Source organism: Lactuca virosa, chromosome 7, assembly GCF_052849685.1.
Source record: "Lactuca virosa cultivar CGN04683 chromosome 7, Lactuca_virosa_CGN04683_v6, whole genome shotgun sequence".
In the NCBI taxonomy this organism is placed as follows: domain Eukaryota; kingdom Viridiplantae; phylum Streptophyta; class Magnoliopsida; order Asterales; family Asteraceae; genus Lactuca; species Lactuca virosa.
Genome location: NC_136432.1, coordinates 115239941 through 115266158, shown reverse-complemented (window position 1 = coordinate 115266158; position 26218 = coordinate 115239941). Strand labels below are relative to the sequence as shown.

At 37.8% G+C, this 26218-nt stretch overlaps 1 protein-coding gene across 1 annotated transcript; it reads right to left on the bottom strand.

The window, feature by feature from the left end:
- Positions 1-18888: 18888 nt before the first annotated feature.
- On the bottom strand, positions 18889-20606 carry LOC145123854 (PPR containing-like protein). Its single transcript, XM_079059056.1, has 2 exons — positions 20015-20606; positions 18889-19859 (listed from the first exon to the last, which is right to left on the bottom strand). Exon 2 carries the CDS (start codon positions 19845-19847, stop codon positions 19056-19058), a length of 792 nt encoding a protein of 263 aa, XP_078915182.1. The 5' UTR covers positions 19848-19859; positions 20015-20606; the 3' UTR covers positions 18889-19055.
- Positions 20607-26218: the final 5612 nt, after the last annotated feature.

Genomic DNA, 26218 nt, shown 5'->3' with positions numbered 1-26218 from the left:
TTAGGGTTTAATTAATTAAGAATAAAAATGAGCGTCAAAAATTAAATTTTAGATAAAGCCGATATCTATTAAGAAACTTGTAGTGGGCGTGACAAGGATTGCGGATATATAAAGAATGCCGAAATCCGAGTTATAACGAAGAAGTTATGACATGTCGAAGTTTCACGATAAACCGGTACGGTGCCGAATGTCGTAAAAAGTGAGTTTTTGATAAACTACTTTTTAGCCTCAGTGATCTAAACGAAACTCGTAGTGTTCGTTAAACCGAGAGTAGGTATAAAAAGAACACCCAAATCTGACTTCGTATGACGAAGTTATGATTTTTCGAAGTTTCAGCTTAGTAGTAGACAGCTAAAAACTCGAATTTTAGATCGAGTGATTTTTAGCCGACACGACCTAAACAAGAATCGAAGGTCTCGTCATTTATAGCACAACAGTAAAAAGTCTGACGAAAACGGACGTCGGATGAAGAAGTTATGAATTTTTAACGGATTTCCTGTCCCGGTCTGTTAAAAATAATAATTTAAAAATTAAAGTCAAAATTAGCCAACGAAGTCTAAACGAAAGTTGTAGAGCATAATTTTACCTACGCGTGCATATAAAGAACGTCAAAAACGGAGCCCGTATGAGAAAGTTATGGACTTTACAAGAATGGGCACAATTTTCGAGAAAATTCGCAAGGAATGGTGCTGGCCACTTGATCCTCGCATGCATAGCCCGTGCGCAACACGCGTGTCGCTTGCTGATTGGACCGAGGGTGCGGTCCAATGATCTTCCGACGCCTCGCTTTTGACTCATCATCCGAGCCTCGCTGGCCCAATCCGAAGGCGCCGCGTGCCCTTCACGTGTCCGAACCCTCGCATACGTGTCCTCCTCCGGATCCGACCACGTGTCCGAAGCTCCTGCTGCCGCGTGTCTCGCCTGCTGACTCTTCCCTTCTAAGCCGACCTTCGGACCCCTATATATAGAAGGCATGCGAGCCTTCTCGGCTACATTTGGGAAATTGCCATTTTTAGCCCCTTTCTCCATATTTTCTTCATCTTAACCTCCCCCGATGCCCCGAGATCATTTCCAACGCCCGGAACACGTCCCGGAGTGCCCGAGAAGCCAGAAAATTTATCTTTTCGGTTTTGAAGCCCGACCCTTCGCAGAGCCCGGTTTCTCAATAAAACTCCCGGTTTTATTAGAAACGATCGTTTTAGGCAACGAAGTGCTGCCCGATTATCGTTAAATCAAGTGAGTGTATAGTCACTTTCACCTTACACATAGATATGAAGTATTTACCTTAAAATACGTGCTATGTGTAAATATATTAATTGTTTATTTGAGGTGACTGTTGAATTGATGTTTTATACAAGTTTTAAACTGTATATATATATTTTGATCTACAAATATGTTGGGTAAAACATGGGTAGATTAATTAGATGATATGTGATGAAATAAAAGTGATAAGAGGTATTGATGTTTAAGATGATCTAGTCATCTAGCAGAGTATAGACAACGGCCACAGACTATTTTAGATAGTCCAGTGGAACGTTAGTAGACTTGTAATCGGTACGTATGTTTGAACTATATGTTCATAAAGTGTTCTTGAACTATATGTTCATTAGGTGTTTTTGAACTATGTGTTCATCCATTAGTTCTTCCTTTTGACACTATTACGTGTCGGGGTACGGGAGCGTACGGGAGTACTTTATCAGTATTTTCCCTATACTTTTATTTGGAAGAACTTTGGAGTCTTTGTTCTTTTATGAAGTGATTGGACAAGGTTCATGAGTTAGTGATATAGATCATGAGTTAAATAGTGAGTGGTGAAATATGGGAAAAGCTTTTACCCAGATGTTGGCGTGAGTGGTGCAATATGAGAACAACCATGGACTGTTTTGATGGTCTGTGGAACACTAGCAGGCTCGTAACCTGTAGGTGTTAATGGACTTAAGTGTTCATTCGTTGTACTCTAAAACCCCCGTCATTCAGCAGAGTATGGATGACAACCATGGACTGTTTTAATGGTTTGTGGAACACTAGCAGGCTCGTAACCTGTAGGTGTTAATGGACTTAAGTGTTCATTCGCTGTATTCTATTCCCCTCATGAGTGCCTTTAGGGCAAGTAAGGCTGGGGAAAACCCCTTAAGTATGTTCATCAGCTGTATGGAAAAACCCATTGACATGTATTGCGGGGGAGAACTCCCGTGGGAAATACCGTCGATGAATAAGAGCTATGGACTTAGTATATGGAAAACCCATTGACATGTATTGCGGGGGAAACTCCCGTGGGAAATACCGTCGATGAATAAGAGCTATGGACTAGCACATGACAACGATGTGACTTCGTGCCTATTTGACATAAATTGCTGAAGGAAAGCAATGTTGTCACCTTGTTGGTTGTTTTATGTTAGGATGTCTTGTTTGACATAGCTTGCTGAGGGAAAGCAATGTTGTCACCCCGATGTTTGTTTTATTTGACATAACTTGCTGAGGAACCCCCAAAGCAATGTTGTCACCCCTAGTGATAATCCTTAGGCTAGGTCCCTTATGATAATTGTTTTAGGGACGTAAAGTGAGGATAAAGGGAATGGGTGATTAGGGTTATTTTTGTTGATGTAATTAATAAATTTATTGTTGATTGAGAACTTAATAAGTTTATTATTTATTGTGGGTTGAAAACCCTATATGCTCACCAGGCTCCCAAGCCTGACCCACTCAGTTTATTTGTATCACAGGTATCGCTACGAAGTTGCTTTACACTGAGAGATTAAAAGAGAAGTAGATCACTAGTGTAAACGAATGTAAGTTTTGTTTATGCTTATGTTTTTGTATTGACAATGACATCCCAATGGTTTAAGTGAATAAAATACATTTCTTCGGAAATGATTTGATAACATATTTATTATGTTTTTCTGGGAACAAATTCCGCAACACTTTTAATCAAATGATTACTCTGAAATTATTTCAAAAGCATAAATTAAACCGGTCTTTTCTGGCCGAGAAATTAGGGGATGTCACAAGCTGAGTGTGGGCGGGGCCCGTATCTCAGAGTCAGCGGAGTGTGGGTGGGGCCCGTATCTCTTAGTTGCATGCTATATGTGTATGGTATGTGGTAGTTTGGGGAACTCACTAAGCTTCGTGCTTACAGTTTTTAGTTTTGGTTTCAGGTACTTCCACTAGCAAGGGGAAGGGCTCGGGATGATCGCATGGCACATACCACAGTCTTCAGCCTGGGAGTTTTACTCTGATATTTTGACATGTGACAGATATTATGATACTTTATGATACATGATACACCATTTTAGTTATGAGTATGGATGATTTATGGTTTTAATAATGATTTGAAAACGAAATTTTTGGTCCGTATTTTTGGAATGTTTCAAGTTCGTATCAGAGCCTTGGTTTGAGGGATTCAGACATGCTCTTGGGTATGTCTGAACTCAAGCTAAGGAATTGGTATGAAAATATTCAAAGAAATTCATTTTTATAAACAGAACTTTGAGAAAAAGAAAAGAATTTTGAAAAAAGAGAAAAGGGTGTGGTGCATGCAATCAGCCGAGCTCAAGTAAGTATTCCCAAATTACCCATACGAGTTTATGTTATGTTATGATTATCAGCTTTATGAGAATGGCATGCTAGATTAGGACTAAGGATCTAGGAAGGATGCCTTATGTGCCTGTTATATGTATCTAAGCTTATGAACTGCATGCTAGTACAGATTAGTCAGGGATAGCCTGAAAGAGATATGCTTGATTATGTTTACTCGATGCTCGAATGCTGCTTGCTTTGTGCTTTTAGGAGTGTTAGTTATCTTTTACTAACTAGTAAATGAATATATTACGTTACATATTGCGAGGATTAAATAATTTCAGAAGGTTAGGTCTAGCTCTATTGTGCATCTCTTCTTTGAGTCCAACCGTTGTAGGGTAGGATCTCTCATTCGAAGAATTATCTAGTCTTAGTAATATGTAATAACATTCATGAGCCAGTTAGGGGAGATAGCAGGGACTTCTTATGCTGCTGATAGCGGAGAGTGGGTTGGTGATTACCCTAGGACAAGCCTAGGAAGAGTTTAGTATGAGTTCAACAGTAGTAGTAATGGAAGGGACTTGGTGGAGTCGAGGTAGTTCTTGAGGAAAGTACGAATATATGTGGAAGGTAGTATGGGCCCGTACTACTAAAAGCAGAGGATCTGTACTCGAATCAGGAAAGGCTGAGATGAATCCATGGAACTTGTAGTATGTTAGATCCCTCGAGATTTGATGAGTATACTGATGTTTGTTATGGTGTATTTTCAGTATGGTGGTTCTACGACCTAGGCCGGCGGGCACTTCAGGTGAGGAATCAGGCTCGGGCTCTTGATTCGAGTAGATGGATGAGCAGACGAGGGAGTTTCTTTCGTCTGAGGTTACACGTAGCATTCTAGAGAAGACTCCTGTGATTTTTGGATCAGTCAAGGAGGGTATTTTAGAGCTTCTAGATGAGAAGCTGAGTGTTTTCCGCACTGAGATAGCAGCCATAATGGGGTCGCGCACACTGACGTTTAGGGAGTTCAGAGCATGTAGAGCTCCCGACTATCATGGAGCTCGGGACCCCATCGCTAGTAGCAGGTGGTTGGCTGATGTTGCCAACGCATTCCGTACCAGGAGGTGTCCCGAGGGGGACAAGTTCAGACAAGCGTCTTGTCTTTTGAAGGACAGGACACGTGATTGGTGGGAGGAGGTTGGGAGAGCTATTGGTGAGGATGCAGTGTTGGATGTGATGACCTGGAGTGATTTCACGACCAGGTCCAGGGCCGAGTTCGCACCTATTATTGAGGTGCAGCAGCTTGCTAGGGAGTTCCAGGATCTCCGACAGACGACTGAGATGGTGGAGGAGATTACTGCCAAGTTCAGGGAGAGGGCCCTTCTTGTTCCGCAGTATGTGGCGGACGAGGATATGAAAAAGGCCCGGTATCATGAGATGTTGCGGAGTGATATCCGCCAGTTTGTTAGCCGCTCCAACTGCAAGACGCTGGATGACATGATTGCGAGGGCTCGTGAGAGGGAGATAGATTTAGAGATGGAGAGGAAGAGGAAGCCAGAGTCGTTATCTGGCATGGAGGGCTCGGGCAAGAAGCCCAAGACAGATTCCCAAGGGAAGGGCCAGCAGGGTCGAGGCCGCTGCGGCAAGTGTGGCAGGTCGCACGAGGGGACGTGCAGGGCGGGGAGTTCGGGTTTCTTCAAATGCGGCTGAACAGGGCATGTGAGCAGAGATTGTACTGTTGCTTCTACCACTATTACCACCGCATTATCTGATCTGATTTTCTTTCAGTGCAATCAGAGGGGCCACAAGAGGTCCCGGTGTCCGATTTTGGCAGCAGCAGGGAATGTGACGGCACCCGCCCCTGCTACTTTGAGGATTACAGACGGTCGTCAGGGCCAGGCAGAGGCGCCAGCGGCGAAGAGCAGAGTCTTCCAGTTGACAGCAGAGGAGGCATGTGCAGCCCCTGATGTGGTTACGGGTATGCATCTTCTCCATTATCTCTTTATTATTTCTGATTATTACTCATGTTTGTGTGTTTGTGTATAAGATCGTTCTTAGTGAACGACATATCAGCTATGGTATTGTTTGACTCGGGGGCTACCCGATCTTTTGTGTCGCTCGCACTTAGCAAGCGATTTAGTAGAGCTCCGGGGGAGCTGGATTGCCCACTTGATGTAGAGATAGCCGCCGATAGGACCGTCAGGGTTGCGAGGGTTCATAGAGGATGTACACTACGATTATTCGATCAGCCGTTTTCAGTGGATTTGGTTTCTATTACCCTGCGTGGGAATAAGGTCATAGTGGGTATGGATTGGTTGAGCTCCAATGGGGCAATGATTGATTGTGAGCAGCAACTAGTGAGGGTTCGTACTCCTAGTGGGGGAGAGCTAGTGATTCAGGGCGAGAGGCCACAGCACGGACCGATATTATGTTCAGCAGCAAGGGCGAGGCGCCACCTCCAGCTGGGTTGTGCAGGATACATTGCCTATGTCATGGATACCCGGGATAAGGGTAAGACGGCCGTTGATGATGTACCGGTAGTGCGAGGGTACCCGGACGTATTCCCAGAGGATTTACCGGGGGTACCTCTGGAGAGACAGGTTGAGTTTAGGATTGACCTGGTTCCTGGTGCGGCTCCGATAGCCAAGGCACCATAACGGTTGCCTCCTCCTGAGATGCAGGAGTTGTCTATGCAGCTGCCGGAGCTGCTAGACAAGGGTTTCATCAGGCCGAACAGTTCACCATGGGGAGCCCCGATTCTGTTTGTGAAGAAGAAGGATGGGTCACATCACATGTGTATCGATTACCGGGAGCTGAACAAGGTAACGGTGAAGAACCGTTACCCACTTCCAAGGATAGATGATTTGTTTGATCAGCTTCAGGGTGCATCTTGGTTCTCCAAGATTGATCTACGGTCAGGGTATCACTAGATGCGAGTCAGGGATGATGATGTGCAGAAGACAGCTTTTAGGACTCGCTATAGTCATTATGAGTTTTTGGTGATGTCGTTTGGGCTCACCAATGCTCCAGCCGCATTCATGGATCTCATGAACCGCGTGTGCATACTGATGATGGATCGGTCTGTAATAGTCTTCATTGATGACATCTTGGTTTACTCCATGACTCAGGAGCGACATGAGGAGCAACTGAGGGAGGTGCTAGAGACACTGAGGAGGGAGATACTGTATGCGAAGTTCTCCAAGTGTGAGTTCTGGTTGCGTGAGGTGCAATTCCTTAGGCATCTTGTCAACCAGAGGGGTATTTTGGTCGATCCAGCCAAGATAGAGGTCGTGATGCAGTGGGAGATTCCGAGGTCTCCAATCGAGATTTGGAGTTTCCTGGGTCTATTATAGGAGATTTATTTAGGACTTCTCCAAGATAGCAGTTCCGTTGACCCGACTGACCAAGAAGTCGGTAGTTTTTCGTTGGGGACCTGAGCAACAGGCAGCCTTTGAGACGCTCAGGCAGCGATTGTGCGAGGCACCGATTCTCACTCTGCCAGAGGGTGTAGATGACTTCGTAGTCTACTGTGATGCTTCTATCACAGGCATGGGAGCAGTGTTGATGCAGCGGGGTCATGTGATAGCTTATGCCTCGAGACAGTTGAAGCCTCACGAGGCTAACTATCCGACGCACGATTTAGAGTTGGGGGCAGTGGTTTTCGCCCTCAAGATTTGGCGGCATTACCTCTATGGGGTCTGGTGTACCATCTACACGGATCACAAGAGTTTGAGGTACCTCATGGATCAGCCAAATCTGAATATGAGGCAGCGTCGGTGGTTAGATGTGGTGAAGGACTATGATTGTGAGATCCTTTACCACCCGGGAAAGGCCAACGTAGTGGTCGATGCCCTGAGCCGCAAGGCGTTAGCGGCCCCGATCCGAGACATCTGTCTTAGGATGACAGTGGTTACTCCACTATTGGAGCAGATTAGAGAGGCGCAGGTCGAGGGCCTGAAGGAGGAGCGTCAGAAGTGTGAGAGGATTGTGGGCCGGGTGGCCTCGTTTGATTATGACAACCGAGGGTTGTTAACCCTGCATGGGAGGGTCTGGGTTCTGTACTGGGGCGGAGTACGGAAGGTTTTGATGGATGAGGCCCATAAGTCGAGGTTCTCTATCCATCCCGGGGAGACGAAGATGTACAGACATCTTCGACCCGATTACTGGTGTCCCTGCATGAAGCGGGGCGTGGCTTGGTACGTGGAGAGATGCCTGACCTGCAGGAAGGTCAAGGCAGAGCACCATAGACCGCACGACAAGATGCAGCCGTTAGACATTCCTGTGTGGAAATGGGAAGATATCACCATGGATTTCATCACTAAGCTTCCTAGGACCGCACGTGGGGTCGATTTGATATGGGTCATCGTGGATCGATTGACCAAGAGCGCTCATTTCATACCGATCCAAGAGAGCATCTCGGCCGAGAAGTTAGCCAAGATTTATGTTCGAGAGGTAGTGGCACATCATGGAGTGCCTGTCTCGGTGGTCTCAGACCGAGATGTCCGTTTTACTTCCAGATTTTGGAAGCGGTTTCAGGAGGAGAAGGGTACTTGTCTCCACTTCAGCACCGCTTTCCATCCCCAGATGGACGGGCAAAGTGAGAGGACGATTTAGACTTTCGAGGTCATGCTACGCGCATGCATGTTAGATTTCGGTGGCAGTTGGGATACGTATCTTCCGTTTGTGCAATTTTCGTATAACAACAGTTACCATGCCAGCATAGACCGACCTCCCTTTGAGATGCTCTATGGGAGGAAGTGTAGGACCCCAATCTGTTGGGGTGAGGTCGGTCAGAGAGTTATGGGGAGTACGGAGGTAGTACTCAAGACCACCGAGCGGATCCAGTAGGTCCGGAGCAGGCTCCAGACTGCTCAGAGTCGGCAAAAGAGCTACACCGACAAGCGGCGTTCAGACTTGGAGTTCCAGGTGGGCGATATGGTCCTCCTGAAGGTGTCACCCTTGAAGGGTGTTATCAGGTTCCGAAAGCGGGGCAAGCTGTGCCCCAGGTTCATAGGTTCGTTCAGGGTGTTGGCCCAGGTGGGTCGGGTTGCTTACCGGTTAGATCTTCCTGCAGAACTCAGCCAGATCCAAAGCACATTCCATGTTTCTCAGTTGCGGAAGTGCTTAGTGGATGACTCAGCAGTGGTACCCCTTGAGGACATTCAGGTTGATGACAACCTGAACTACATCGAGAGACCAGTGGAGATTTTAGATCGCAAGGCGAAGGAACTGAGGAACAAGAGGGTGGAGTTAGTTAAGGTGCAGTGACGGTACCGCAAGGGATCAGAGTGGACATGGGAACCCGAGGAGGAGATGAGGGAGCACTACCCGGAGTTGTTTTCAGACGCATCAGACTTTGAGGACGAAGTCTAGAACAAGTGGGGGAGAAGTGTAACGCCCCGTTCCTGGTACACATTTAATTTATTAATCAAGTATTTATTCTTGAGCTACTCGACGAGTTGGTAGCCCTAACTCGTCGAGTAGATGCCAGAAAGGACGCGGGGTTTAAAGAGTCTACTCGGCGAGTCCAATCAAGGACTCGACGAGTAGGTCTGTTAGGAGGAAACCCTATTTGTGGGGTTTTACACCCTATTTAATCCACTTAAACCCCCCTTTGGGCCTCCCTTAGCAGCCTCCCTGTCCTCCAGAAACCTAAATCCGATTGAGAGCTTCACCTTTGAGATTTTGAGTGTGTTTTGTGTTATTGAAGATAGTTGGAAGAGCATGGAGCTAGCAAGCTTGTGGAATAGGAACAAGATCCAGGAGTACATTCATCTTTGGCAGCTTTCTGAGGTAAAAAGCTCTTAACTTTATAACCCATAGCTTAGATCTCCTTTAATGTTGATTTGTGGGTCTTTTTGACCCTTTTGGAGGGGATAAGTTGCTTCTCATTGGTTTTATGCTAAGCAATCCCTATTTCCTGTGATATTTAGCCTCTAGAGTCATAAAAGGAGTCTTGAACCCATTTTCATCCAAGCCATGGTCATGGTTATGGAAGTAGGTTGCTATAACTTGAGTTTGGGTCCATTTGAGGTGTGCAAAGCCATCAAGTCTCCACCTTTATAGAAATGGAGCATGGAAACAACCCAGATCTGTATTTTGGAGCTGTAAAAGTGTGAAACCAATTATCTAGGTTAGATCTGCAAGGGACTCGATGAGTTCATAAGGGAACTCGGCGAGTCCGATGAAGAAACCTCGATGATGTTCATAGGACTCGGCGACTTGATTCAGGAACCCGGCGAGCAAGAGGATCTTGTCCCTTTTCTGATTATGCCAGGACTCGACGAGTCTGAGGACGAATCGACGAGTTAGTTTGACGAATCACGATAACAAGTAGCTTGGGAACTCGACGAGTCATGGGGTGACTCGACGAGTTAAGTCGCGATTCCAGGGTTCTGAGTTCTAGGACTCGGCGAGTCACAAGGCTGACTCGGCGAGTCTGGTCAACTTGGAAAGTTGACCTTGACCAGGAGGTTTATTTTGACCAGGGGTAGAATGGTCATTTTACCCTAAGAATAGTTATCAATTTCTGACTAAGTGTCATTATGAAATTTATAGCTGGAGAGTTACCGGAGCAGTAAACAGGGATTTATCACTCAAATTTTAAGCAGTCAGTCTTGCGAGGTGAGTTTTCCCTTCAGTAGGAACGGGTCTAAGGCACCAAGGTCGGCCCGTAGTATGATATGTTAGTAGCTGAGTGTGGGCGGGGCCCGTATCTCTTAGTAGTCGAGTGTGGGCGGGGCCCGTATCTCGCAGTTTAGTTTGATTATGGATATATGTCTGACTGTTAGATTTAGTTATACTTGTTGTCTGTGTGATACTTGTATGTTTGTTTAGTGGATGAGTGTGGGCGGGGCCCGTATCTCGCAACAGATGAGTTTGGGCGGGGCCCGTATCTCATAGTAGCCGAGTGTGGGCGGGGCCCGTATCTCAGAGCCAGTGGAGTGTGGTCGGGGCCCGTATCTCTTAGTTGCATGTTATATGTGTATGGTATGTGGTAGTTTGGGGAACTCACTAAACTTCGTGCTTACAGTTTTCATTTTTGGTTTCAGGTACTTCCACTAGCAAGGGGAAGGGCTCGGGATGATCGCATGGCACACACCACAGTCTTCAGCCTGGGAGTTTTACTCTGATATTTTGATATGAGATTTTGACATGTGACGGATATTATGATACTTTATGATACATGATACACGATTTTAGTTATGAGTATGGATGATTTATGGTTTTAATAATGATTTGAAAACGAAATTTTTGGACCGTATTTTTGGAATGTTTCATAGTGTTTCACTTTCAGGCTCTACATGTTTTTCTTCAACTGCAAAATGTTTCTCCACATCTTGTTGTGTGTTATTTTCTTTTGAAATTGGCTATTTTTTGTAGTGGCATGTTCGTCTACATATGATGCATTTAGTAGTTGTCCTTGCTTTGCCAATAATGTATCTGCATTATCTATATATATCATCTCTCTTTTTATTGATAAATAGTCTCACTGTAATCTTCTATGTTTTGGGGTCAAATAGTATTACAGTCAAGTGTTGGCCATATATCATTGCCATTTAATGGGCTTGATTGTATTCAAATGGCATCTTCCAAATATTTTATGTTTTTAACTACTCTACAACGTAGTCCTTTGCATTCACATTCACATAGGAAATTACTGTTGGAGATAGTGTCTAAGTCCATAACTATATTTGGTATGTACTTGAGCCGACCCGGCATGGTCCATTTGGGTTGCACTTCACCCGAACAATTTACGGATAATCTTTTGAGAATAGTATAAGTTATGATTTATTAATATATTATAAGTCCTAATATATTAATATAAAATCATATTATTTAATTAGTGTTGATCTATAATTAATTTAGAATTAATTTAGAAATCAAAAGTATGACTAATTAAATATGGGCTCTTGTATTTATATAGTGTGGGCTAATGCTTATTTGGAATGGGCTAGGCTTGCATGGAAAGTCCATGGATACTCCATGGAGCTTTAACCCATGGATCTCATGGAAATGAAAAGACATGGGTATTAGGGTTTACATGGATGTAACCCTAATCCACCACACTATATAAAGGAGGCTTTGGTTCTTGAAATTGCACTAGTTGACGTGTGTAAACTAAGAGGGCCGATTTCAAGAAGTTTGTGACTATTCTCTCAAGTTTCCAAGTTTGTGGTGATTTGTGATTTCCATTTGAGGCATCCACACTATTGGTGCTAGGCTCTAAAACTCCAAGCAATCAACTACAACTACAAGGTAAGTAATTCTACTAGCTTTATTTGATTCAAGTTCCCCATGCCATGCTAGATAGGATAAGAACCTTGGAAAAATAATTATTTGCATGTATCATAGTCAAACATAGATCCAAGGTTTCTAGGGTTGCATGTACACCATATGAGTGTTAGGATACTCAAAACCCATCAATTACAACAATAGCATGCATAAATGGTATACATTTGAGCTTCCATACTCTCCACGTATAAGTTTTGATTTTCAATTCAACACCACAAGCATGATGCAAAAGTCTTACTTCATATTTTTTTAACGGAAAAAATTTATTAAACTAGTAAGAAGCTAGAACAAACAATTACATGATAATAGAAGAGACATTATGAAGCCAAGTAGACCACCTTAACTTAGTTTTTTTACATCTATTTGAAATTCAAAAGAAAGCCTTATCAACTACATCATCAAAGAGCAAAGCTTCTTAGGAATAGTCGTTCCAAAAATGGTGGCATTTCTAAAATTCTAAATGCACCAAAATGTTGTCAAAACCACTACATCGAAAATCTTACGTTGACTAGCCCTCAACGTCACTGTATCGGACTAAGAGAGAAGAGAATGAATAGTTATTTGATCTGTGAGACTTAGACCCCACCAAATAGCAATATCTCTCTAAATATCCATCAAATCAGAACATCCTGCAAAAAGATGATGAATATTCTCCACCGAACATGAACATATAGGATACGTGATCGTCTCTACAAAATACCTCTAGACGAAAGTCTCCCTCGTAGGAATACTCTAAAGTTGCACCCTCCATATTATAATATTGAATTTAATAGGAACCCAATTATTCCATCTCGTAGCCATATCTCTCGAAGTAACCAGCCCATTGTCAAGAAAAGAACGAGCTGAAGAAACTGCAAAAATATCAGAGATATCAAGAGACCATCCTAATCTATCCGGAACACTTTGAAGCCGGACATCCTACATCAAAGAAGGTAATCCACTGGGTCTCCTTAACACCACCTCTAATCATTTGTCTGAAATGACACATATCCCACCCAATATTTATCTGGTCTCTAACTGTAGCTGTAAGGTGATTATCCAAAGCAAACAACCTGAGTGACATATTAACAAGTTCCAAAGAGAAGTCTTACTTTATATTGATGCAATCCACTAGGAATTACTCCTTAATACCTATGTTGTTGCTTCATTTTTCAATACTCCTTCTAACTGAGAGACATATTAACAAGTTCCAAATATTTCTCTTCTTTTTTATGATACATCGTACCCATCACATACATCCATATTTCCTCCAACGTTGTTACAGTAGGTTTCTTCCTAGCATAACAATATCCTCTTCAAAATAAGCCTTACACCATGTTTTTACGATGCCTTTCTATCAAATGCTCATAATCATTTGTGTCTATCAACCTATTTTGATTCATTGTAGCTTCAAAATGCTTGTCTAATTGAGGCTTTTGCAGTTATCCAGAAAAGCTTTCTATATTCAACACCTATGAATCTTTTCTTGAAGTTGGCATTGATGTTCCTAACGAATTTTCTATGCCCACATTTTAATAATTCTTTCCTAATTGCCTTAGTTGGACCTTACACATACTTTTTATATTATAAAAGTATGTATATTATAATAAATAAAAACTACTAGGTTATAGTTAGAAAACACATTATGCTACTAGGTTATAATTAGAACACACCTTGTGCTTGTATGAAATTATTATTAGTCCCCTTTCATTTTCCATCTCAACGTCTTCAAGTAGGAGGTCTAACAACCACTTCCAAGTTTCCTTATTTTTTTAACTGCTACAACATAGGAAATAGGGTAAATTTGGTTGTTAGCGTCCCTTCCCATTGCTATTGCTGTAGAAAAAAAATCTCACATTTGCATATACCCTAAAAAACAACCATTCACAACAATTGCTTTTCTACATCTTGAATCTAATCATCCTTTACACCCTTCAAAAAAAAATATTTGAAAATAGCATGTGGAATCAAGCATAATATCTACATCTACCTTCATAGATTAGAAATCAAAATCTTATGACCATAACTTCTTAATTTTTTATAATGTGAAGTTAAGGTCCCTTCAATATTTTTTAAAACATATTTCTTTTAATTTCTATGTTTTCCACCACTAACCTTTGTGTTAAATCTCTTCAAAACTTCAGATCCCATTTTCTATTACTCAACTTGAGGTTTTCTAAAAGGTGATTAACAAATTTCTTTTATATCCATAAACATGTGACAATCTACCCAAAATTGAATTTTCTAGCACGATTGTATTCTACAAGCAAGGACATGATCTAGAAGGAATTTTTTTACTCGTCCAAGTTTACCATAATCTAAAAGGACATAAAAAAATTTCCTTGTCATCTTTACAACACTTAACTAACAATCTACTTGTATTATTCTTTTCATATCCTAGATTTTACTCATTAGCAACATCATAATTTCTTAACAATATTTTAATTTCTTTCTCTAGTAAGTGATTGATCAATGTGTATTTTTAATGTTTCCAAAGTGTATTTACCACCAATTATGTTGTGTTCTCAATTATATATTTGATTGGTTTTTTCAGATGCTAATGATATGTTCTCGAAGTAATGTAATGGATCGTTCTATATTATGTATTCTATAATGAGACTTTTATCATAATTTAGTGACATTACTTTTTACATATATATATATATATATATATATATATATATATATATATATATATATATATATATATATATATATATATATATCATAAACACAAAATCTAATATTAATTCAAAAACAACAATTATATTGATTCATAATCAATTAGATTAACTGCAAAATATACGTTCACAACCACATTTTTTATCTTTCTATTATTTTAGTATAAATATTTTTCCAAACATAAGCTAAATTTAGAAGCACGGAAGGGGATCCTTGCCCTCCCACGCCCCACTGGTACATGACCAAGAAAAGTAGAACATACAACACACCCCATGTACTAGCAATGCCATATCTCTTAGACTATGAATACATATGAGACTATCCCAAACAAAATAAGTACACCCTGTAGGAGGAATTAGAGTTTATATTGGAGATCTGGATACCCCTTGGATCGTGTGAACACTTTCCGAACTGATATTTCTACCCTATGACTGGGTTGCAAGAAATTCAGCCTAGGATAATCCAAGAGGACACTTATGAATCTAGGCACAGAAATCATAAGCCAAATTGCTAGAAGGATTCTATGTTCGTCTGAAGAAAAGAGAGCTAATGGTTTTCGTCCCTCTTCTCAAAGAGAAGAGTCATTTATATAATAAACGAGATTTAGGGTTTGCCTGTTAGGGTTGGCCATCATGGATTGCTTTGGAAGCAAGTCAGGGAAATCCGGAATTTAATGAGGAAATCAAGGGTTTCTAAAACTGACGAATTTCGTCAGTTTTACCATAATCGCCCTCAAGAATTTGATTTTCCCATTATGTTCCCATATTTAATATTCGGAGACCTTTTGGGGCGCTGCCCCAAACCCCGCGGGATCCGGGCTCTGCCCCTTGGACCTCGCTAAGGGTGCTGCCCCTAAACCCTGCCAAAGGGGCGATTCCCCTTTGGAAACCCCAAACCCAGGGGCACTGCCCCCGAACCCCCGACTTGTCATCAAACCGGCTTCTAATTCAATCTTATACATGCGTGTACTCCGCACATACCCGTACATATATTAGAGTACAAATTATGAAGCCCTTTAGCTCACATGTTAGTTCCAATTACATAAAATGACATGGTCACACTAAAATCACCAACACACCCCAATCACTATGTTCCAATGACTACTTGCATTTTTGCACCTTGTTAGCAAGACACCGAGAACTCTCCAAAAGAGGGTAAAAAGCCCAAACTATATAGTTCATGTAAATAACTTTTTTTGTTATTGAACCATAAGAAGACCATGGACTGAATTTCATTTGAAACATCAGTGTGAGAGGATGGTTTATTTAAGAAATCCTTCAAGTTTCTCAATTTCCATATTGACCATACATATCACATAAGCACAACCTCCGCCACCAATTTAACATTTTCATGATCTAACCCATATGTAGAAGTAGACACCTCCTTAAAGAGTTGATCAAGAGAGTTTTTACTATCACGGAGGATATGACACCATTGTGAAACCTTTGTCCAACTATGATTTGATACCCAAAAATTGACGAATACATGTTCCTCTAGTTCTCTTTTAATATTGCATAATAGGAACTTATAACCATTGAGCTTAGCCCCTAACCGTAGTTGGGAACCAATTTTGATTGTATTTTCAAATTAGTACATTGACTTTACATGGTACTAATGTATTCCAATTCCAGACCACATTGTCAATTGGACTTGTTTTTGATTTCCTGTCGTAGCTCCAAGTGTAAACAAAATTTATGGTTCTAATGTCCACTCCTATTTTCTCGGTTCACCACCAAATTGCACACCCCTACACATATCCACCATATTATTTAATTCTTCCATAGTTGTGTTGCTTAGTGGATCTTGAGTCTATTCCCATGAAAAGGAAACTGGAAACTTTGTCACTATTAACACTCCCCGTCTGATTAACAAACAATCTCAGTTAGCTTCAAGTGCAAAAACTTTTAGGAAACAGTCTAGAATTTGATAGAGTTCTTGGTCCCAATCTTCTTAATAAAGCGGTCTTTAAAGTTTACTTTATTTGCTTTTAGGTAACCACTAATTTGGAAATAGTTTCCTATAAAGCACCTCCACATAATTTCACTAAGTATAATCTCAATTTATCTTATGAACTGTGAAGGGATATGTCGACATTTTTTCATAAGGAAACTTGCTCATTATGAAAACACCACCACTACTTCCCCACTATTGTTAAGTTTATAAATTCCAGGCTGCCAAAACCAAGTCATCCTTTATCTTTACATGTCAACAATTTAATCGATGTGACCCATGAATTTTCCCTTTTATCAAGACTTCCCTTAAAAGAAATTTCTTCACCGACCTTCAAGTTTTTTAGCACTTTCCTTGAAGCTCTAAACAAAGAAAAATAGTAATAACCAAGACATCATGTGGCCATTTATTTAGGAAGATTGCAACATCCACAAATTGAAGATGGGATACAATAGGTCCTCCATTAGGAGATGTGTCTCTCAAAAGAATCCTTTTCAATAGCCTCAATCATTGCAATATCTGAAATTTTCTACATCCTGGATAAGAGGAAATGGGATAGAGGATCCCCTTGCCTTACTTCTCTCTCGACCTTGAACACCATTATGGGTGAACCATTGGTGATTACAAAATAATATGCTAAAGGAAAGACATCCTTGGATCCACATCCTCCATTTCCACCCGAGCCTCATTTGATCTATGATTCAATATAGAAAACCCCATTTTAGAGTGTTAAACGCCTTTTCCGAAGTTCACTTTTAATACACAATTTTCGTATGCGATCTTTTGGTCAATGATAGAATTTTATTTATGTTTAATAGTCATCAAGAATGTTTATGTCCTACACGTAGTAGCTTAGGAGTTACCAATCATCGAGTCCAACACCATTTTGAGTATTTCCGAGAGTAACTTTGCAATTATCTTATAAAAATTACAATGATGAGTATTTTTTAGAGTAACTTTTGTAATCATCTTATAAAAACAACAATGATGTTGATTCGTCTATGTTGTTTAAGTGAGAGTGGATCATCAACATTAGGGACCAAGGTTATTAATGATGAGTTCGATCCCTGTCAATAATAAATATCTACATGAATGCCTTTCAAAACGAGAAATGGCAAGAAAGACATTTGCCTTCGTTAGATCTCAATATTTTTTAAAGAAATCAAATGACAAGTCATCTGCCTAATGTTGTTTGTATTCCACACACCCAAACCACCTTCTTGACTTCCTCAAAAGAGAAGGAATTCTCAAGAAATGTAATTTTTTTTAACGGCGGTTTGGTGCAGCGGACTGTGACATCCGATAGGGCAGTATGTCATAGCGCCCAACGAACCCGGGTTCAATCCCTCTCCAAAGAGATAACAACAACATCTTTATCAACCCAGTTTCCCATTAAGGGGCTTCACTGCTTTGGACACGGATAGAACTCGACACCACTCCCTAGAAACCCTGGGAGGGGAAAACTGGAGTGTGCCTCCGTCCAGTAATTTGATCATCTGAAAGTCTGTTGGTTTACTATTGAATGGTCTAGGATTGGAGAAGTACTTTCATGATATCCGGATTTGGAAAAAAAAATGAACACCGCCTACTTGATGGTACTAGGGGGGTGTTTGGTAGTGCTTTTTGAGCTCTAAAAGTGCTTTTAGATAAAAGTGTTTATTGACTTATAGTGGTGGTCAAAAGAGTTTTTTAAAAAGTATTTGGATTAGCTTTTATGGTGAAAAAGCCAATAAGTGAATAAGTTAAAAAGTGTTTGGCTTAAAAGGTGTTTTTTAAAGTTATATCGGTTAAAAAGCCATAAGCAGTTTCAAAAAACCAAGTTTTACATTCTTATTAAAAAGTGTTTTTTGAAACTTAAGGAAAAACTATTCTAAAAAGTGTTTTTGAGTTTGTCAAACACTTTTTTTGACTTATTAGCCTTTCAAAAAGCCAATAAGTTGTTTTGGAAAGTAATCTCAAACACCCCCTAGGTTCTTTCGTCCAACATCCGATAATGCTTAAGTCGTGAATATTGTTATACCTTATGTTGTCGTTGGACTCGGTGAACCATTTGTGATAACAGAACAATATGCAAAGGAACAAGGCTGGTTTAATTAATTTTGTGTTTTTCGATTACTTTTATGGCTTCCATGTACATAGATTTCACTCAATGTTATTTCACAATAAAATTATATTCCTACGTAATACACGGACATACACCTAATGTCATATAAAAGGATTAAATATTATGATTGATATTGTGTTTTGTTAACCGCTCAAAAAAGAGAAATAAGTAGAGATCTTGATGTTGTAGAGTTGTGATTTAAGAGTTGATGAACTCCGGGAGATTCGGTTATTAACCTAGAAATGGTTATTAACTATTTGTGTATTAATGTACTTACTTTTTGATATTCAATAATATGATAGGTTATAATACTTGATAATGATGATAACTATGTCTAATGTTTATTTGAAACGAAACACCTCAAAAGTTATAACCAGACAAATTTAATGTAGATATGTTAATGCAAAATACATAAACTTTTGTGAAGAACAGAATTATCTACAAAATAAGGTTATACTGGTCTTCACGGCTAAAAACTAGTCCCTGTAAGCTGCGTTTGTTACATGGGAATCAACACAATATGTGTCTTTTCCTACCTTTTTAGCGATTTCTTGGAAGATGGTGTCTCGTCAAACAAACTTTTATATTTCTCCAACACTCTTTCTTTCTCTTTAATCAACCCTAAAATCTCATACGCATCAGCAACTTTCTTCACTATCTTCTTGTCCCTCGGCTTCCTATCAAACGCTTCCAACCCCTTAAAAAGCTTAACTAACCGCTCTAACATATTGTTCCTGTAGTACAACGCTATCATCTGGTGACAAAGTTGCCAAGGCACCGAATGCAAGTCAACCGCAAGTTTCTTGACCCAAATCTCATGCGCTTCTTCTGCCCTATGATCCATATCCAGTGCCCGAACTAACTGCCCGTATGTCCCCATTGTTGTCCCTTGACCTTTGCTCAACATCCATTTAATAACATGAATAACTCTATGCCATTGGTGTTCTTTCTCAAGAGCAATCAATGCCCTTCTCAGAGGCCCAACTGGGAAATCTTGTTCCCATGCTACCCATGCGTCAAGAGCATTGTATACTGATTCTTTACTATTGTCAAGATCCATCAAGATTTTGAGCAAAAAATTGATCTTTTCGTTTCTTGAAACGTTATCGCCTATCTGGCGCTTGGATATGGTTTCAGTTTCGGCTGAGTAGTTCTGGAAGGGTGTTCTCTGTTGGATGATGGTGCTATGGCTGTGAAGAAGGGTTTGAGTACGAATGGTTCTTATGGGACCAAGCTGTCGAACAAGATTAGACATAGCCGCTGACCTCCATATTGCTTTTGTATGGCTGAAGAAACTGCCATATGGAAATTTTGGACTTGGCATTTTATCAAACACCTGGGATGCACCACAAGATATCAGTGTATGCCACTTCACCAAAGCGTTCTTCAATCAGAAATAATTATTAACACGGGAAGTGACAACGATATATGAAGAAGCCGGAAAGCTGAAGTAAAATTGAATGAAGTGATGGAGAGTTAATGAAGAAATACCTGATCGGATGAACGATTCTTGCTGGGAACTTCACTTTAAACAACCCGCAGATGTTAAAAACCTTTTCACAGTCTCGCTCTCAATGGGCCAATTTCACTCTCGGTTCTTGCGGTTTTGTATTTTGATTTTTGTTTAATTGTTGATTATAACTAAATTTAAGTATCCACATTCACATTCTTCTATCTGAATGAAGTCATTTGCTCATATTTATTCGTATAACTAAAAATAGATCAACTATATATATTCGTATATTTTTAATTTTTAACAATTATTCTTTTGTATTTATAATTATAAAAATGCTCATATAAAAGTGTTTTTAGTTACAATGTACATATGTTATTTATGTTTAATGTGGTTTATCGGTGATCACTTGGTATGAAACACTTTGAAATAAAGTTTACTCAAATTCAAATTTCTAGGTGCCATGCATTCAAAAACAACTTTTAATATGATTGCTAGAAGTTGATGTTAAAATTTAAAAGTAAGGTGTTGGAAAACAAATTAGGTGCAAATACACAGATGTTGCATAAGGGGAGATGATGTTGAGCTTTGCAGTATGATATACTTGTGAACTTGATTCTAAATCAGATAGTGGACAAGCTGCTAGCGACAGGAGAGAGGAAGTTGGTTTGTGGGTTGTGATTGGTTTTTCTTATTTTGTTTACTTTTTTATTTTTTTTCCCCAAAAATTAAACCTGTTAAATTGACACGCTACCACTTCCTTTTTTTTTTTTTTTTTTTTTTTTGCTATACATGCTAAGTTTACATAGCTTACTAAAAAAATCCTACGTGACAATGTGTTAAGAGTGATACCACTTCTTCCAGCCTTATGTACATAGGATAGAGATTTTAAGTGAAATCTAAAGAGGCCTTTGGAGGTCTTTGTTACCCTTCCACCTCGTGGAGTTGTATTTTTGTAGTTCGCCCGTGGACATAATTTAATTACCCTAAATCGTGTGAACCATAATAATTGTGTGTTTCTTGTTGGAAACTCTAACACCTTAAATGAAATGAGGAATTTCATATATATACCTTTATTAAACATCAAAATATTATATTTGTCCAACTTAATTTCTAAATATCATATTTACCCTTCATAAAATTTTAATATATCCTATATGTCATTCTTAAACATCAAAATATCATACATACCCTTCTTAAATATCAAAATATCATATATGCTCTTTTAAAACATCAAAATATCAAAGGTAATATCTAAAATATCATCAATCTACAATATGACATATTCAACAAAAAAAAAACTAAGCAATCAATGCATACATTTATGGAGAGGACATTCCAACAATTTAGAAGTAGACGTTCCATGATTATAGACGTAAGGATAATATGATTAAAATATTTAATTATTATAATAATTTTAAGATATAAAAAATGATTATAAACTATTAAAAACATTGTAAAAGAAGATTTGGGCAAATATGATATTTTGAAGGTTTATAAAGGATAAATATGATATTAAGAAATTAAGTTGGACAAATATGATATTTTGATGTTTAAGAATGACATATATGAAAAAATGAAATAAAAGATAACAATATGATTAATATTAGAGCATATATATATATATATATATATATATATATATATATATATATATATATATATATATACCCTAATAAATAAAGATAATTTTGCCAAATGTCAATTTCTTATTGAATTTGACACATGTTATTTTCTTAGAATTTTTAAAAAAAATTTCCACTTGTCATTTTTGTATTTTTTTTCATTTTTATTCAACTTCCACCTATTAAATGTCACCTCATAGTAATTAATGTGAATTAATGTATATAGTAAACCTTCCATTTGTGAATTCTTATTTCTATTAATATATTAATGAATTCTATTTATGAATTTATATTAATTAGTTTTATTAGTATAGATTAATTAAGACAAATTACATGAATGGTCCTTGTGGTTTATTCTATTTATTGTTTTTATTTTGAAATTTTACTTTAAAAAATACTTAATTTTTACACATTCATATTCAACATAATTATTTAAAACATGATAATAATTTTTTATTAGTATAAATTAAATTACTTATTCATCATTTCATTTATATTTATTTCAAAATTTTACTTTAGAAAATACTTAATGTCTACACCTTATATTTAATTTTTTAATCAACCCGTGTAATACACAGGTCTCACACCTAGTATATATATATATATATATATATATATATATATATATATATATATATATATATATATATATTTTGAGGTAACATCACAACTTTATAAAAATAATAAAGTAAAGATTTTATAATATAAATAGGGAAAAAGACAAATCAAACTAATATTATTTATCATTTCCAAGATTGAAAGCATAAATTAGAGAGTTTACCGATTAAAATAACCATTAATTTTGGATGTTACATTACAAATAGACCTGACAATTTGTGTATTCGTGTCATGAAAACGTGTCGGCTATGAATTTGACACGATACGATTACACGATTAGAAATAAGCTTTATCTAAATTTTCAAGACGTATTCGTGTCGTCTCGTGTCTCTCACAGATTCATGTATTTGTGTCTCGAAATGGCAGGTCTAATTGCAAAATTGGTACAATATCCACAAAACTATGGAACCACCTAGGAATTGACAAGCTATCTAAAGGGGGGGGGGGGGGGGGTATACGAAGGGCTTCAGACGAAGTTGAGGATTTTGTTGATGAAGGCTACAAAATCCTCTAAAAATTGTGAGAAATCCTTTTTCTCCTTCGCAAATACCATATGAAAGAATAGATTTCGACCTAGTATTTGGAGAATTGTAGATGTTATATGCAAAATTATAGGTTTTCTAAGAAAAACATATATATTTTTTTTATTTTTCGTACTATAAAATCTAGCAACTGTATTGCAAATTTAAGAAAAAGAAATAATGGTAAGTTTTACTTTTGAAACATTAAAATTTTCAAAACAAATTTGTTTGATATCATTCCTCTAAGTAAAAAATCATGAGCTCAAACCCGACTAAGTTTTTAGTTGTCACTTGAATCAATACTTCATGGGAGTCTAAATTTTGTTAAACTTAATACATTAGGCCTTGTTAAGAGCTACGGTGTAGAATTTCGTCAAATGCAATTTTTTTTTAAATTGAAGACATATTTGGAAGACAAATCCATTACGTTTGTATCTTCAAAATTCTACATTTTAGTATGTTATAGAGATAGTCGATGATAGTGACATAAAACATTTGAAAAACATTATTCGAAAAGTCTCAACTTTTGTACATGTGTATTTGGTAGATAATAATGGTGCTCTGGTGGAAGCGTATATGGCTATTTAATACAATGCATCAAATCGATCAATTGTTCGTGGGAACCAATCTAGCAGAAAAAGCTTCAGTGAGAACCGATCTAGAGGAAGAGGAAAAGGCTACGGTAAGAGCCAATCTAGTAGAATACAAAGGAACAATTAAGCATGCATTTTTATCTCTCAAAGTGTTCCATAATATCGTAGTATTCATGGACATGATGTATTTGAAACACCAGTACAACCACAAATTCATTATGTCGATCCAAAAACATATAAGTAAATTGGTGATGATGATGTTGCTAGATGTGGCAATGTTATTCCTACATATGACAATCATGTTGGTAAATCTTATGATGATGTTGGTAAAGATGATAGTACAGATGTTATGTTGGTATGCATAGATGACGTGTTAGATTTTGACGAGATTATTGAAAAGCTACGTAATATAAGAAATAAAGAATGATAATACTTAAAATCCATAAATCCAAAAATGGCCAATGACATATTTCCATAATTTTCATTATAATCTTATGACATAAAAATTTGGAGTCCATTAACACGTTATCAAGAGATGCATGGAAGATGCCACTAATGATGCTTATAGATTTCTTCATCATGATAATGCAACAATGGTATTTTCAATGTGGGAACATCGGGTGTATAATTTAGATGATTGAAAATGTTTAGTGAGTTCTTCCATTTAAAATACATTGAACTTAACATTGTTATTTGGTACTTTATGTAGTATAAGTAAAAACAATACTTGCCCTATGGGTCGATACAAAGTTTCGCAAAAGAAGAAATAGAAGTACTAAATGGACGATATGTCTGATTTTAAATTCAAGGTTTTAGGTCATAGACTTTGACAAGAAAGAAATTGTTGATTTAAACGAAATAACTTGTACATGGTTAAAGCGACAATTATTTAGATTACCTTGTGGGTATGTCATATGCATCTTAACATATTTAAGATATGATGACTATTCAGATATAGATATCAAAGCATGTAATATGGATTGTTAACGCCATACATACAAGAAGTTAGTAAACATTTTGTTTGTCTCTTCTGAATGGGAGAAGTCTGATGGTCTGATGATTCTTAAAGAACCAATAATGGAAAAACCTTAACCTGGTAAGCCAAGAAACACTAACTATATTCCATCACATGGGGTCTAATCATAAAAGAGTGTTTTCAATGCCACCAAAAAAGTCATACTAGAAATAGATGTCCATCTTTTCCCCCAACCTATAAAGAACAAGCATCAACATACAATGAAAAATCAAGTAAGAAAATACCATTAAATAACAATGAGGCTTTAAGTAGCAGATCACAATGACAATGTGTTTATCCAAATTATGACTTGAAAACATGTAATAGGACTAAATATTTTGATCATATATTTATTTGCATTTACTAAAATTTAAAAGTTGAGTTATTCATTAAATCTAAACAAGAAGTTACATATGGCCTAATTTATATAAAATGTAACTACTCATCATAAAGGAATTTGGAATATACCATAATCGATGTATTTATGTTTCTACCATATATCATTCTTTATGTGATGTATGAACCCATCTAATTTATGAAGATGAGTTATCTTATAGCGCATCCATAATTTTGTGTATTTTATTTCCTTACCGACCAGTGCCTTGCTTTCTTTCATGTTCCCTTCTATCCATTTCCGTTTCTCATCTATTTCCTAGAGGAAAACTTTCTTCGAAATTCCTCTTATTTCTCTATATGTTTTTAATATTATCTTCATGTCCGTGAACTCTAGCTTTTGTCATTGTGTCCATCTTTGTGTACTCACTTTTACCCCTACATCAAATAAGTTTGAAGGTCATTTTAGTTTAGCAAGAGTTTCAGATAGTTTTGAAGACATTTATGTGTTGGAAGTAAATATTTTTGTGTTGTTTAAATTTTACATTCCACGTGTATTTATAGTAAAAATGTTTCCACCTTCAACCGAATCAGTTCTCACCTAACTCACATAATCATTGTTGGTTGATAAAACATAAAGCATATGTTTTTATTACTAATAAAACTGTTACATAATTTTAATACATTTAAAGACAAATTACATAACATTATTGAATACAACACACCATGTTACATAATTTTAATACATTTAAAGACAAATTACATAACATTATTGAATACAACACACCATGTTACTCAACATCTACTTATCATGATAAATAAAACATACCATATTAAAACACATCATACTACTCATCATCTATAATATGTCATTGTGGAAAATTGTATGAGAATTTTTTTTTCTCCCCATTCCCCATGCTTGGTTCATGTTCATCTCCCCCGTATCAACCATTACATCACACTCTTACTATACATTATATCTTTTGTCTTCATGTATCCATCGTTAATATTTCTTGATTTTCAGTTGTGTGTCTTTTATCGTTCTCATTTTAATTTTCGATTTTATATGAGCGATCACATCGTTTGCTACACAAACATTGAATAAATGTTTCTTAACTTCCTTTTTTGTCCATTACAACTCCTTCATCTCATTCCAATTTTTTAAGTTTATCACTAGATAAGGAATTGGAAAGGAAATTGAACTTGTGGGTTGTTTTTGACCAATCCCTTGGTGAAGAATATGTTGAAGGCATTTTTTCCATTAAGTAAAAGTGTATGCTATAGATTTAGAAGGTTTGGAATGAAATTAGTATTTGCTTACACTCTTTATATAGAGGTTGGGTGTGGTGGTAGGTGGTCATTAGGTGGATTAATAAATATCAATATAGATGAATAATTTTTGACCAGCCAATAAACATTTTTAGAGAGTTATCTTCATATTATGCTTGTTTGACATCTACCATCTTTCTCATAGATTCGGACATGCTCTTGAAGCTCATTGGTGGATGTTGAAATACGACAAGATTTGGGAATGAAT

Bases quoted from the DNA above. Each gene is read 5' to 3' on its own strand.
- LOC145123854 (XM_079059056.1), bottom strand. From the start codon at position 19,847: ATGCCAAGTCCAAAATTTCCATATGGCAGTTTCTTCAGCCATACAAAA.